Raw genomic sequence first — 16,273 nt, forward strand, 5'->3', positions numbered from 1 at the left:
TCAGGTGTAGACCTCCACACGCAGGCAAGGAGGAGGCTGAGAAAGAGGCCAACACTTGAGTGAAAACACAAGGCAAACACGCACACAACACTAGGCCTGTAACACACAATAACATTAACATCTAACCCTTCCTTTTGTTAGATTTTTATAAACAGTTTTACACACTATATTTAAACAATAGAAACAAAAGATGTCACAGTTTTCACTGAGCGTGTTAAAATATAGGGTTTGGACCATGAATTACCTTTATTTATTTATTTATAAGGTATTGTCCATCTATGGTATTTCATCCAAAAACATTTCAACTTTGGTTGGCTGTAGCTGGTGGACTAGCGATCGTAAGGTTGCTGGTCGAATCCCGGCTCCCCTGGGGTGGAACTGAGCTACATGTCGAAGTATCCTCGAGCAAGGTACTGAACCCCAAAACTGCTCCTGATGTGCAGTGGCCACCTGTGTGGCAGCCACTGCCATCAGTAAGGGTCCTGGGATGAGCTGGCGACTCATCCAGGGTGTACCCTGGCCTTCGCCCACAGTAACTGGATTTGGCACAGTAACCCCCCCATACATTTCCAAATACACTTGATTCATCCTCAAGCATCAACAGGCCTGAACCACATGGATGGGGAGTCAGCAATGTTTATCCAGCAATGGAAGATTAGTGTGTAAAATACACTACACAGGCTGCAAATGTTTTATCTGCCAGATATTGTGAAAGTGTTCACCTTGTACAGTTAATAACTGGACTGTTCATGTATACTTTTGACTATGCCATTGATTTTTACGTGTTGAGGAATTTGAAGTAGAACCCTTCGACACTTGTGTTTCGTGTTTGACACTATGCATGGTTTTCCTCCCAAAAAACAAACACACATCTCTCAAGAGTTGCCTGACCTGACCACAAGAGCGTGAGACAAAAGATCCTGCTCAGCTTCAGCTACCCTGGGTCTCTAAAAACCATACTGTCTCCTAACCCTGCTGTTTAAAGGTCACTGAGGCCAACCTGCAGGTGTAAATGACACCAAAATGTTGATTATTTTATTTATTTATGTATTTGTTTGTGCATGTTTCTTCTACGACTTTTAGGATTAGGATGGATTGTGGCAATATTTATTTACATTATTTATTGCATGAACGGTACAACTGGTGTGAATCACATCGACCTCTTCTTTACAACGTGCATGCTGCACTAACTCTTTGAATACTTACCTTTGATTGTTTGTTCAGTGTTCACCTGTGTTTTATCTCTGCTCCTTTCAGTTAGAAGGAGGGGGTCCAGATCCAGCCGGAAAGGTAACCTGTATGTGAGAACCATAACCCCAGTGACCACATGCCTATCACTACCCGATCCTCACATTTCTATTTTACTGATCATAACCCATACTATCAAAACATCTGTCTTTGAAATATACCACCATTACAACCACAAATCCACAACATAAATCCTCCTCATCACACTTATGCTTACCATAACCAGTCAACCCACCCCAAAAGCTCAAGTCATCCCATCTCATCTTACTTTGTCTTTGCCTACATGTCCTTTATTCTGTTTTCTGCTTCCTGAGGAAGCTTTCAACATCAAGAGGAAAGAAAGGATGACCGGTGTATGTGCCGGCTCAACACCCTAACCCTGATCTGACACAAACCCTAACTCTAACCCTGACCCGTGTGTTTCCCTTCACAGAACAATGAGCATTGTAGAAATCATTGGAACCGAAGACCGACACGATGAACACGTTCCTTACAAGCAGTTGTGAACTTTTGACCACGACTGTAGTCGTTTATTACAGAAGTACATGCAGTTACAGTTTCAAGCAGTTTCATCACAAACGCTGCCTCAAAGGCTTCTTGTTAAATTAACTGGAGATTTCATGGGCGTGAAAAATGAGCACAGTCTGATATCTGCTGATTATCAGCCATCAGCAGCTTCAATCAAACTCCTCCGTATTAAACACATCAGTTGAGCTGTAACGTAAACCACTGACATTTTTCTTAGATTACAACACGTACACACACACACACACACACACACACACACACACACACACACACACACAGGCTGCCAAGGAGTGTTTCACTCCATCAGTCTGGCAGCAGATCAGACAGGAAGCAGACCTCTGGTTACTGGTTAACTTAGACGATGAAGCTTCTCTCACGTACGCACCACAAGCTGCTGACTGGAGTTTGAACTGCCATCATCTGAAGCACAAAAACACACAACATACACACACAGTACAGTGAGATTACACAACATACACACACAGTACAGTGAGATTACACAACATACATACACACACACACACACACACACACACACAGTACAGTCAGGTTACCCCAAATAACCTGTGGTTTTCATTTAATTTAAATAGGCTGGCTGCTCTTCGGTTGTCACTGCACTCAAGGTCATTCTGCTGCCACTTTAATGCAGATAAAGTTCACGTCCCCTTTTTTTCCTTCTCTCTGTAAAATTAACTTTAAACACGTCGGAGAGAGACTGACATGCTCATTGTCATTCAGAGAGAATATGCTACGTAGCCTAACCTGTTTAAAAAAAATTGTGATTAGAAACATGGTTGTCTGTGATGTCTTTGTCAGCCCCTCTGCATTGTAACTGGAACCTTTGGCTGGGCTGATTTATAGTTATATAGTTCGAGATCAAACCAATAAATCTGTTGTGAAACTGAAACTAGAGACTAAAAGAGGCTTAAAAACTCCAGTGGAAACTGCAGCTGGGTAATCATTCTCTGTAGGTACGTCTCTCTGAGAGCTCTTTCACAGCACAGTTCTGTTTTCCACTGAGTTAAACAGAAGTCAGAGAGCGAGCATCCGTCCACCAGCCTGACCTGATGTGACAGAAACAAGCTGAACTTACCAAAAATATCTCCCCCCTCTGTGACCCTGTGCTCTCTGTGGCACTGCTGTTTCTGGAAAAACCACACTGTTTACACTGGACCCAGTCTGCAGCAGATCCTGATTGATTAGGGGGGTGTCGCCGTCCTCAGGCGCAGCTTCTTTCATCCAACGGCAGGAAGCTGGTTGCTGCCGAGCCTCACGTATGAACTTGTTCCTTGGGAACAAAGGTCAGAGAGCGAGCGGCGATGACGGGCACGACGTGACTCGTCTGAACCAGCTGCATCGACATAATGAATGATATATTCCTTATTAAATATTTTATTATCAGAGGTCCTTGAACACATCAGGGGATCAGAGGATACCAGGTTGACAATACTACGCTGTAGTTTTGGGAAAGAAGTTAAAGATCTTAAACTGAGCTTTACTTTGTTTATAGGTGGCGGACCCTGCCACCTTTCTATCTTCATGTTCTGGGACCTTATTTTCCTCTGAGAACAGCTTGTTTATTCACTGATGTTATTACCTCATTAATATTGTAAAGATTAAAATTCTAAGTTTGATTTTCTTCTTCAGAATCTTTCTTCAAAATATTTGATAATACCCAAAAGTTTAAAAGCTCTAATCAAATATTGTTTTATATTAAATAACTTTTTTAAAAAAAAAATATATATTTAACTTCTTTAAACATAATGAGTCAGTCATTGATAGTTAATTCATTTCTGTGGCCACATGAATTCATTTATATCAACAGACCACATGTTCGGCAAAATCAAATAAAATATAACACGTATAAATATATAAATAATATATGTATATATATTATTGGTATTATTCAAGCAATTAATATTGTAATTATTTCTATTGTCATGTCATTGTCCGTAACCGTTTATCCCTTTCCATGGGGTGGCGGCGTGTTGCTGCTGGAGCCAATCCCAGCCTCGTCTCAGGGCAGGGTGCTCCCTGGATAAGTCGCCAGCTCATCGCAGGGCCTCACTGATGAGCAATGTGGGGTTCAGTATCTCGCGCAAGGACACTTCAACATGCAGCTCAGCTCTGCCTGGAGCCGGGATTTGAACCAGTGACCTTCCGATCACTAGTCGACCTGCTCTACCTGCTGAGCTAATTATTTCTGTTGTTTCTTATTACTATTAATACTAGTAGATTTCTGTTGTTATTATTATTGCTATCACTTCTGTTACTAATTTCTTCTTCTTGTTATTAATACTATTATTATAATTATTGTTATTATTTCTATCAATAGGATAATAGTAGTACAGTTATATTAATATGATTATATTGTCTTAATATTAATTTATTGTTGCTTGTATTTTTGTTCTAATTATTGTATTCTTCTTCTTCTTCTTCTTCTTCTTCTTCTTCTTCTTCTTCTTCTTCTTCTTCTTCTTCTTATCATTATTGTTGTTTTCATTGTTATCATCACCGGGTTTATTACCATCAGCTTCCGGTCCGGCTCTCCTCCTATCAGCTGCTCTCAGTGTTTTCCTGGCGCGTGCTCAACTTCACATTCACTGTTTACTTCCTGGCGGACCGCAGTGAGGAGCACGAGGGCTACATGCGCCTCACGGAGTCCTCAATGGCGGCGGGCACGCCCAGCGCGCGGGCACGTAGCGGGGGTGTGGCCTTGAGCTCGAGCTGTGTTTACAGCTGATCGAGATATTGACTCATCGATCCGTTTGATTGACTGATGAAGAGCGTTTACAGCGTCACGGATCATTATGGGCTCGAGCTTCAGTTCTACACACGTCACGTGTTCGACATATACAAGGAACGTGTGACGTCACGATATAGGTTAGAGATGAAGTGGGTCAGAGTGAAGTTCCTGAACGTCACATCCGGGACATCTCACCTCTCTCGTGCACTCAGGCCTCACTGTGCAGCAGCAGATCGGTGACCGGAAGAGTGACTTCAAAATAAAAGCCAGACTCTACAACGAGTAATTGGGATGAATAGCTGGTTTTATTAATGCAGAGGTGTCCAATGAAGTCCACAAACATTTATTTATGTAGTGTAAGTGATCGTGTAGGTAATTATTAAACTGTTTTTTTCATGAAAATGATAAAAAATAACAGCTGTGTTGACGTGGTGATGAAGGTTCTGTATCGAAGTCAACTGGACTTGTTTCAGTTTGTTGATTCATTCAAGAGACCTCTTCAGTTCTGAGAGACTGGAGGAGCTGCAGGCTTTAAAAATCTGTGTGGGAGTGTCCTTACAAAGTCTGATGACATAATACAGAGTAGGCTAATAATAATAATAATAATAATCATAATCATAATCATAATAATAATAACAAAAGCAAAATGTAAATAGAAATCTGAGACTTTGTTTAATTGGAAAATTATCTTTTAAACAACAAACACTGTGACATAATTAGGATGCACAGTTATTTATCAGAGAGATGAATTATACACTCAGCTGTTCATAAGAAAACATACACATGAGCCATGAGAGTCAGGTAATTATCTGTTATCCTATCGGCTGAAAAATATCCATATTGTGCATCTTTACCAGATTGTACTGTTCTGAATGACTGTGGCGCATGGCCTTTATTTTGAAGTGCCAACAGGAAGTAGTACACCGTGCTCGCTGGCTTGACGGCTGAGGCTCATTATCAGCAGCTCGGTGTCAACGTGCGCTCAGACACGCAGTGAGACTCAGCTGGTGTTCAGCTGCCGACTCTCAGACAAACACCGCCAAGTTTCCATCCGCACGAACTTGACACATGACATTATTTCTCTGCTCCAGAACTCTGAGCCGGTGACAGTCTGAATTCAGTCCAACCAGCCGCCCCACGACAAACTGTTAAGATGCCCATCATCGAGCACCTGTCGGACTCGGACGTGGAGCGTTTGGCGCTGGAGCGCGTCGTCCCGGCGCTGCTGTCCGACGGCTTCTACTACGTGGACGGCCTCCTCGGGGCGCTGGCCGGGGACGTGGTGCTGGATCAGGTGAAGGAGATGCACCGCTCCGGAGCGCTGCAGGACGGCCGGCTGGCAGGCTCCGTCCCCGGCGTCCACCGGAGGAGCATCCGCGGGGATAAGACCGCCTGGGTGAGCGGCGCGGAGCGCGGCTGCGAGGCCATCAACTTCCTGCTCAACCTGATCGATAAGCTGATCTCCGTGTGCGCCAGCCGGCTGGGAGGGAAGGCGATCCGGGAGAGGTCCAAGGTAAGAGCCCGGCACCGACCTGAGGTGTGATAACGTACGGCTGAAACAGCTTTTAAAGGTGCATTATGTAGATTTATAACTCAAAATTTAAATCAGAATCAACCAAATAAACTTTGCAGTTTTATTGTGCACAGACAAGGAATCTGACTCAGTTTGTTCTCAGTGTGCAGTGAACATAAAAAATATAGGAACAAGATAAAAATAGTGTAATTATATGGCGTGTATTAAACACAGTGGCAGCTTATGGCACAGTGGATGGAAATAACTGAATAAACAAACTGAGCTTAAAGGACAAAACACTTTATACTGTTTATGTTTGTTCACTGATGGAGTCAGTTTGTATTATTAGCTTATTTATATTGTAAATATTATAATTCTGAGGTTGAATTTCTTCTTTAAAACTACATAATGTTCCTTTAACTTTATGTTTTTGCATTTATAGCAACAGTAAGAGATGACAGAGACTCTGAGAGCTGCAGACGCCCGACAGCTTCCTGCAGCAAACACGCAGTCAGTCGCAGGAGGAAGTTTATCAGGCAAATTTTACATTTTAAACTGAGTTGCTCTTGTTGCTAAGCTAACGGGCTAAAACGTGTTATTTTAAACTCTGAGCAGCTTCTGGGTGTTTCTGTTTCAGTGTGATATATAAACACATGAGTCAAGAAATAGTGAGAAGTCCAACTTGACTTTCTTTGTAAAGTTATTCTACAGAAAATTAATAAAAAAGGAATTTATTCAACATTTACAAATGTGCCCCAAAATGGAACAATTCAGTTCACTATTTGAATATAATTTAATGAATTTAATGTTCCAGTTCATGCAAACAGATTATTCTGGTGATTTTAGGAGAATAAATGTTAATAATGAGAAGAGAAAAATCTTCACTGAGTGATTTTAACTCAATAATCAAACTCTCTTTATTTTCACAACTTAATAAACAAACTGACATTAAAGGACAAAACAATTTATACTGTTTTACTTCATATATATGTGGCGGACCCTGCCACCTCTCTAGCTTCAAACAGTGTTCTATGACCTTATTTTCCTCTGAGAACAGTTTGTTTATTCACTGATGGAAAAAAAAAGTTTGTATTATGACCTCATTTAAAATTCAGAGTCTGAATTTCTACAACCTGCTCCTTTAATGTTTAATAATCAGTCAGGACGACAGAATCCAACAACAGGACTTCTAAAAGTTTTTAACTGAACTGATAATTTGTAGGTTAATTAACTGTTCGACTTTGTTGAGCTGCAGGATCTAAAAGAACCTTTTCACTGTTTTTTCTGGTTACAAACTTGGATTTAGATCAAATCTGCTGTTTTAAAACTGTATCACGTCCTAAAACGCAGTTATATGAAGCTGCTTTAACTCCTGATACAGATGTTTTATTTATCAGGATTGAACTTGTTTCATGTCTCTGTGTTCCTCCGTCTGCATTTCTACTCTTACTTGCTTTTATTGTGACTCTTTCTTTGCGAGTCTGTTTCTTAAAGGTGCTGTATAAATACAACTTATATTATCTTAATACACAGTGTGGCAGGTAACCACCATGGGATTGGACGGATGTATTCGACTTATAGAAAATGATTAAATGTAGATAAAAGTATTTTTTAACATCTTATTTATGTATTTATTCCGGGAATAAGAGGATTTGTTGTTAAACCAGAGGGAGTTTTTAGATGATGTGCCTGAAAATGTCAACGTGAGACAAACAACACCAACTTTTGATTGTGTTTGAGGCTCTGAGGATCCATCAGCTGGTGATGGGACAGAGTTCATCTCAACCTGCTCGTGCTGACGTAATGTTAGTTATCAACATGGTCCTAAAACAATGATGTGCTTAATTTATGATCGCAGCCATAAACACATGATGTAAGAGGGCGTTAACATGGGGAAGTAAACACGGAGATCTTTCAGCAGCCGTGTTACAGTAAATAAACCAGGAGACAGAAATATGCAGGTAAAGATCAGATTTATTCATGCAGATTGTGACTTCAGTGAAGTTTCACTGGCTGTTTGTTCTGCTGCAGTGACGCGTTCTGATTGTCAGATATTAGTTATTATCTTTTTAAAGCCTGAATTAAAACGTTTGCTGGTTCTGGCTGCTCAGACGTGAACAGTTACAGCTATTAAAATATAAAGTGGTTTTTTGTGTTTTGGACTTTTGATCAGACAAAAACACCTGAAAAAGATTGTTGTGCATGTTTCTGTTACTGTGGCAGCTTCGTTTCATAGATTAACTCAGTTCAGAAATATGATTCGTCCTGAAAACAGCAACAAATCTGAAGAAGAGACAAGAGGGAGTAAACATGCTGCTTTTAATGTCCACACACACACACACACACACACACACACACACACACACCTGTTCATGTGTGACAGCTCATGAAGTCAGATGCAGATGTAGCAGTGAACATTCTCACGTACGCAACTATTCACTTCTCGTAAGCACACACTCAAGTACACACACCCAATATGATATCCACACACACACACACACACACACACACACACACACACACACACACACACACACTCATTCAGCATGTCCGTCCGGTCCTCACGTGCTGCAGTAAACACTGACTCTTTATCACCGCGTGTGTCCGTGTGTGTTATCTGATGAAACTTCTTAAGAAAACAGGTCAACCCAGTTACAATAGGAACACACACACACACACACACACACACACAGATTTATGTGCAGATGCTGAAGGAAAATAAACAGCAAAGATTATAAGCTTTCATCTTCTCACAGTTTTTGTTTTTAAAACAGTAAAAACTTTTAAGCTTCAGGAAACTCGGTCACAGAAATGCTTGTTTCATGCTGCAGTGTTGCAGATGAGTTGGAGCGAATATTTCTGTATCTTTTGACAGAAAGTCCAGAATATTGGAACGGTAATTTACTTGCTAACTTTCCGTAGTAAGTAGAGGCTTTTGTGACCGACATAAGTTCTCCACCCTCACGTGATCCTGCTCAGCAAACAGCTCCCAGGTTTTGCTCTGACTGTTGTTTGTCACGCGGAGGATGAGGAGGATCCGGTCGCTGCTCTTATTCTGAAGAGGTGTGAAGACAGAGTGGACGGCAGTGGATCTGACATCCTCTGCAGACTGGTGCGGGTCCAGGCTGGAGAACCAGGTTCTGTTCTACTGGGTTAAAATAGTGAGCTGTCAAAAATGTAAATTTGGTATCGATCAGCTGATTGGTGCATGTTTAGGACACGGTCAGGGATTTTATCAGCTCCTGCTGCTTAACTTCTTTCTGCTCTCGGCAGGATTTTTCTCACTTTTGCTGGTTACTGACTGTTTGGAAACTATTTTCTAAGAACAATGAATTCACTTATGGACCGACATGACTTGGAAGTTTTTTATTTGCTACCAATATGGACCCAAGGATTGTGGGATTATAATCCCTGTCATTTAAACTGTAGAGTTGAACTCAATCACAGCGTGTTCTGAATGCTGAGGAAATATTACAGCCAAAGATGAAAATACTCCTCATCTGCTGGGCTGTTAGCACTGATACTCTGGGCTAAAATAACAGAACTTTAGACTTGATATCCTGTCAGATTCTTAGAAAACTCAGATCTTTTTTCTGTCAGAATCCAGAGTGCGACTTTGGCTTCAGTCCTTTAGTTTGGGAAGCCCCGTGTTGTGTCGGAGTTGAGTGGAGTGGATCCAGGCGGAGCTGCAGGCCGACTCCAGCCTCACGCTCCACACGTAGCTCTGCCATTAAACCGTCAGCAGGCTGGAAAGCTGCCAAACAACTCACAGACTCCCCGCGCTCCTCCTCTCCCTCCCTCCTTCCTCCTCTCCACCAGGAGATAAGATAAAGTTGAATTGAAAACAGCTCTCGGAGGCGTTTTGTTTTGAATCCCTTTTTTCCCCACAGTGTCATTTCCTCTCCACCCAGCCCTGCTGTGTTTCTCCACATAGCTTCAGTCTGCAGCAGTGCAGCTGCATGATGATGATGATGATGATGATGATGATGATGATGATGATGATGATGTGTGTGTAGGTGTGTGTACGTGCTTTATTGCAGTGTGTAAACAGTCTTCTGTGATTGGCCTGTTCCCCCTCAGCTCCGGCCTCCGTGGCTTCGGAGCAGGTCAGCGTCTCTTTATCAGCGTCAGGGTTTGTCGTCGTTGGCAGGCGAGGAAGTTCTACGTGCAGCTCTGAGCTCCCTCGCATGCTGCCGGGGGCCCGACTCCCCACGCCACCGGCTGACCCCTCCCCCTTTTACATTTAAGGAAGGCGGGACTGGTCCGCTGCTTTTGCACGCGATGCATGTGTAAACACAGACGCTGACGTCAGTCGGGCTACTACAGGTGTGTTGTTGTTGATGTTGCGTTCAGGGACCCGTGACTTTGATGAGGGTCCGTGTACGTCAGGACCTTCCTGTTAAAAGTGGTGCGTGTGTTGACTGTGGCAAAGAAAACGAATCTGGAGTTGAGCTTTCATGGAGCGTGTAGAGGCGTGAAGGTCCTCGCACGCATTAGTTTACAACAAGTGTTTGACGATAAAAGCTCTCAAGAGAAAGGCGTGTTATTGGTCACAGTCGTAGACTTGTTGTACAAGATAAGGTGTGTGTGTGTGTGTGTGTGTGTGTGTGTGTGTGATGCAGTTTGAGAGGTTTAGTTAACGAACATGTTTCTTTAATCTGTGATAAGATTAACATATTTTCACAGATATTATCAGCAGCCACAGTGTTTCATTAACAGGGAAATTAATCAAATCAGATGCTTAAAGTTTTTAATATAATGACTTTAATCTCTTTAATCCCTTTTGAATTTTACAGCTTCATGTTGCTTTATAAGAAAAATACTTTCTTCAGTTTGACAATATCATCAATTGATCTTTTCTGCTCCGTGTCAGAAAACTTTGCTGGTTTTATTGAACAAAAACTTTGACATACAACAAAAGAAAAAACTAAATTGCTGCACATGAAACACAAAAAAGTAATAAATCAAGTTTCAAAACCCCAGAAAACAACAATACAAAGAATTAATGATAATTTCTATAAATGAAGTTGTTGAAGAAGAATTAAGTGTCTGGTGTTCGTGTGTCAGATTATTTATGATTGTACATTTTATATTTATACTTATTGTACTTAGAAATCTAAAATATGATTTAAATGTAATGAAACACTGAAAAGTGGCTGTGCTTTTTAAAGTTTTTGAGTAATTTTGATATGATATAATAATAATATATAATATAATAAAAACCATCTCAGACTCAGTGAAGCTCTGATGAAGTTTTGGTGAAATTTATTGTGGAAAATCATCTTTTTTTCTAATCAAAATAATAAAAACATAATATTCTGTAGTTCCCTCAGTGCAGGAATCAACTTAACATTTATAAATATTAATGATGATGATGAACCACAGCGTCTCTACACCTGCAGCCGGGCTGCGACAACCAATCAGGAAAGGGATCAAATCTTCCTTCATACGCCTGAAACAACATAAAATATTATCGGCTCTGACGGTCTGAAGCTGCAGGCGTGAGATGACCTGTAGAGACCCGACAGCAGCGGTGTGCGTCTGGACGGACGATCAGCTGTTCGTCTTCCTGAAGGGAAATCCAGACGTGGAGTCGTGTTGATGTTGACACAGTTTCATGTCTGAGAATCGTCTGCTGCTCTGTGTTTACCAGCCGCTTCCTGTTCGGGTCAAAAGGTCCCGGCGCTGCAGGGAAACCCGACCCGTCCTGTCTGGACCCGTGATACTCCACACGGTCCTCGCACGGCTTCAGTCGTCGTTGTTCTGTGAGCAGTCTGAAAAATACTTTTACACTCACAACGTTTCCTCAACCTCATTATAATAAAATCAATCAATCAATCAATCAATCAATCGATCACTCAGCGTTTATTTACGTTGCACTTTTAAAACAAATCAAAAAGCTTTTGCAAAAACATTGAATATCAAGAAAACAAAACAAACGTTTAAAATAAGTTGGTTTGAAAAAAGAAGAAAAGATGAAATAAAGTAAAATGTTTATTAAAAGGAAAAGAAGAGAATAATATCAATGATTATAAACAGTTTAATAAAGATTTAAAAAAAACAGGTATTATAAAAATTAAAACCTGAGACGCTTCCATGTAAAGGTGGTAAACTTTGAATCCAAACACATTAAACCATCAGATGGAAAAATATTGAAATATTTAAACAAAATTGATGCAAAAACGTGAAAAGAAAAAAAAGAAGTGGTTTTTGAACCAGGCGGCAAAAAAATGATGCAGATGATGCAAAATCTTTATTATTTAACATGAAGTTACTGCTCGGATCCGACGGGTCGAGAGATGCTGACTGCAGCAGTGACCCGGTTCTGTTCGGTTCTGTTCGGTTCTGTTCTGTCGACTGCTGACTGGAGCTGGAGAGGAAACTGACTTTACTTTAGAGGAAAAGTGTCTGACTCATTTTATCACAGTGTTTCCCAACACACACACACACACACACACACACACACACACACACACACACACACACACACACACATGTGCGCATGTCATGAAAACATGAACACCCATAAATGCAATTTGTGTACGTGCAGCTGAAGCCGTCGACACAAAACCACAACACACACACCCTGATGTACAAAAGACATATTGGCAAATCTCTCACACACACACACACACACACACACACACACACAGAGGAAGTCTCTGTAATCTGTCAACATCACTTCTCTTGAATCAGCAAGTCAGATCACGCAGCAACGTTTCATTTATTTATTTTTTTCTCCCACTACAACTTTTTCCCCACACGTATTATTGATGACTCGACGTTAACGGTTCATTTATCAGAACTTTTTAACGTTTTGCTGTGATTTGTCGTCGCGTCCTTTCTGACCAACACTGGACATTAGTTAAAAACATTCGTCTGCATGAAGAGAGACACATAGTTTATTGATCCTGTTTGACAAACGTGTGTGTGACTCACGACACATGATTGTCTTCACACTTATGAAACATCACACGTCGTCATAACGACGACTCAGCCGACAGTGACGTCGTCTCGATGACCAAAGTTTAAACTTTTAGTTTCGTGTTTGTGTTTTAGTTGGAGCTGAAACGATGGTTATAATTCTCAAATATTAAATTCATCTCCAACATTTTTTCTATAATTGATTTTTATCGTTTTGATTTTAACTTTTCTGATTCAATGTGAATGTTTCCTGGTTTCTTTCCTTCTGTGTTTATTATTTGAGGACGACATCTCAGGATCTTTCTCACTGTTTCCTGTCGTGTTATGGATCAGACAGATTAATAACTGTTGCAGCTCGAGGTCTGATGGAAACTGTGCTGTCTGTGTCTTCAGGCCATGGTGGCGTGTTACCCAGGAAACGGGGCAGGTTACGTCAAACACGTGGACAACCCGAACCGTGACGGGCGCTGCATCACCTGCATCTACTACCTCAACAAGAACTGGAACGCCAAGGTGCGTTCAGGGACCTCTTGATGATCAGTAATTTGTAGCCTGTGAGACTTTATGTTGGTGCTGATGTGAAAAAAACAACAGACGTAAAATAAGAGAAAACAATTTCATGTTTATTTCAAAGTTTAACACTGATTAACAACAGTCTCGTCCGTCACGCTCATCAGCTGATCTTTGTTGTCGTTCAGGAGCACGGCGGCATCCTCAGGATCTTTCCCGAGGGGAAATCCTACGTGGCCGACATCGAGCCGCTGTTCGACCGGCTGCTCTTCTTCTGGTCCGACCGCAGGAACCCACACGAGGTGCAGCCCTCCTACTCCACCAGGTGACCAAGCAACCGACCAATCAGCCAATCAGTCAGTAATCCTGCTGACAGCAGGACAGAAAGCTGAGCGTTACTCACATCGTTAACATCCTGCAGTTTTATCTTACAAATCTCAGATACTGATAGAAATGTTAACTGAAACATAACTGGAACATTTCTGGTCTCCAGCAGAATAGATGTGTCGGCTTGATTATAAAATAAGTCCTTGACTTCTTTGAAACAAGATCTTATTTATTAGAATTTAGTTTTAAAAGTATAACTGAATCTTCATTTAAGTAACAGAAACAGTGTCGCAGTCCAACAGATCTTTTATAAGTTCGTCGTATCTTTTGCTGCAAAAATCAAAGTTTTTTCCAGCAGTTGAATAAAAAGTACAGTGGAGGGAAAGTAGAAGTCTCCCACAGGGGTGATGCTAAAAATAAAATATTTATTATTTAGCTTCTTTAACATGTCGTCTGTCAGACTTGTGCAAAGAAAATGTCCAAAAGACACTTTTATGCTCAGGAAATCAATTATTTGATATATTTAAACACAACATAAAACAAAACAAAGTTGATTTGTAGCATTATTTCTGCAGTTATCTTGAATTTGTTTGGCCAGAGAAAATTTATGTCTGACAGTGTTTTCTGATTTATGACGTAATTAAAAGAGATTCAAACTTCACTCTCTGTAGAAACCTTTGAAATACATCAACAACATGAAACATGAAGTCAGAAAACTGTCAGTTTGTTTTCAGTCAGCAGGAGAAACACTCGGCCGGTGTTTGGCGCCATCTGCTGTCACAAACGTGTAAAAACAAAATCAGCTGTAGATGTTTTTTATTTTACATCTTTATTATTTCCTTCACTCCACTGAACTCCCTGTCACGTCGTTTATCTCTCGTCTGTCTCTGTGTCGACATTTTCCTGGATGTGTTAATAAAGTTGTGGTGGTTTGTCTCAGGTACGCCATCACCGTCTGGTACTTTGACTCTGTGGAGAGAGCCGAAGCCAAGAGACGCTTCAGAGACCTGACAGGTACAAACACACATCTCCTCTTCTTCTCTCTCTTCTTCCCCTCACACTAACTCTTTCTCTCCCTGTGTGCTGATGATCTCTTCTTCTGTGTTCCAGCTCAGCAGAAGGGCAGCAGCTCCAGCTGACTGTGAGGACACGTCGCCCCCTGGTGTTGGACCGTCCGACCTGCAGGAGAGGAGCGCAGGAGAGGAGCGCAGGATTCCCTCCACCTCTGAAAGCTTCTGGAAAAGCTAAAAGAAAAGATTAAAAACAAAAAAAAAAGACTTTTCACTGTGTGCTGGAGAGAACGACCTGCCTGCTGCGAGCGCGTGATGCGTTCAGGTGACCCGCCGCTGCTCTGGACTTTTCCTGCTTCACCTGATGTTTGTGCAATAATCTCTGCCGACTTCGAAAACCGTGGACTGCACCTTAAAGCTTCGCCGTTAGAGAGGGAAGAGAGATGGAGGACAGTGTTTGAGTTTACAGACATGATGCGAGTGTTGTAGAGACGCGACTGCGTTTGTTTGCATTTCACTTTGAACCAATATGAAAACTTTGGTTCTTTGTTTTTAGTAAAAGGTGTTTGGGGGTAAATCTACGATGATTAAAATTCCTGTAAAGTTTACTGTTTTAGTGCACTGATGTCACTTCTGACAAAAAACAGGAAGAAGAAGCAACATCACCAGACTCCCTTAACAAAACGTGTCATTTTAAGAGTTGTTTCATGAGGAGAAATTCTACAAACTTTGTGAAACTGCTGCGAGAAATTCTGAATCATTGGTGCCTTCTTGTAAATTCAGCATTAAATCAGAACATGAAGTTGTTTGTTGTCAGTTACCTGCCAACATTTAGCAGCTGTTTGAACACTTTAGCATTCATTTCACCACTTACTCCATTTAAAAAAAGGCTCAACTGAGTGAGTTGCTGAGTCAGGAGGAACTTGTGTGAAAGTTTCTTCATTATTTGGGCTTTCCTGTATATTCGGCTTTAAATGTGAAACAATTACTTTTTATTTTCCTTGTAAAAAGTGTCAGTTTGTCATGTTTGAAGACAGTTTCAGCTGATTCCACCATTTTACTCACTTTATGACAGAAGACAACATTTTGTGATGCCTAGCATGTCAAATTTTACAAATACAGTTAACAGTAACCACTATCGGCTACTTGAGGAGAAAGTTGCCAGACTCCATTAGAAAAAGGCTCAATTTAGTGAGTTGCTAAGTGAGGATAAACTTTGTGAAACGCTGCCTCTGATACAGTTGTAATCATTTGGGCCTTCTTGTAAATTGTGCAAATACTTTACATTAAATTCTTTCTGTATGAATCATGGCGTCTGTCTGTGGTGTACGTGACGTGGACAGGACGGATGTTGACACGTTTTAAGAGAAATAGTGACCTTGTCCATTAAAGTCTAATGTTTGTACGTCCTCTCTGTCTGCTGCTGTTGTGACTTTATGATCTGATCATTTTGGAGAAACTCTGACT

The 16,273-nt window shown here is 41.1% G+C and overlaps 1 protein-coding gene and 1 long non-coding RNA gene across 2 annotated transcripts; one reads left to right on the forward strand and one right to left on the reverse strand.

Moving 5' to 3' along the window:
• Positions 1–3: 3 nt before the first annotated feature.
• Positions 4–5,275, reverse strand: LOC119004403. Its single transcript, XR_005070195.1, has 3 exons — positions 4,304–5,275; positions 2,870–3,127; positions 4–2,196 (listed from the first exon to the last, which is right to left on the reverse strand). It is a non-coding gene; the product is annotated as an uncharacterized LOC119004403 (long non-coding RNA).
• A 230-nt stretch (positions 5,276–5,505) lies between these two features.
• On the forward strand, positions 5,506–16,211 carry egln3 (egl-9 family hypoxia-inducible factor 3). Its single transcript, XM_037071284.1, has 5 exons — positions 5,506–6,035; positions 13,353–13,472; positions 13,658–13,794; positions 14,737–14,810; positions 14,907–16,211. The coding sequence occupies exons 1-5, from the start codon at positions 5,676–5,678 to the stop codon at positions 14,933–14,935; spliced, it is 720 nt and encodes a 239-aa protein (XP_036927179.1). The 5' UTR covers positions 5,506–5,675; the 3' UTR covers positions 14,936–16,211.
• Positions 16,212–16,273: the final 62 nt, after the last annotated feature.

The sequence above is a fragment of the Acanthopagrus latus genome, chromosome 16, assembly GCF_904848185.1.
Source record: "Acanthopagrus latus isolate v.2019 chromosome 16, fAcaLat1.1, whole genome shotgun sequence".
NCBI lineage: Eukaryota > Metazoa > Chordata > Actinopteri > Spariformes > Sparidae > Acanthopagrus > Acanthopagrus latus.

Coding starts and splice junctions, on each gene's coding strand:
- egln3 (XM_037071284.1), top strand. CDS start 5,676: ATGCCCATCATCGAGCACCTGTCGGACTCGGACGTGGAGCGTTTGGCG. Junction 6,036..13,352: donor CGATCCGGGAGAGGTCCAAG/GTAAGAGCCCGG, acceptor CTGTGTCTTCAG/GCCATGGTGGCGTGTTACCC. Junction 13,473..13,657: donor ACAAGAACTGGAACGCCAAG/GTGCGTTCAGGG, acceptor GTTGTCGTTCAG/GAGCACGGCGGCATCCTCAG.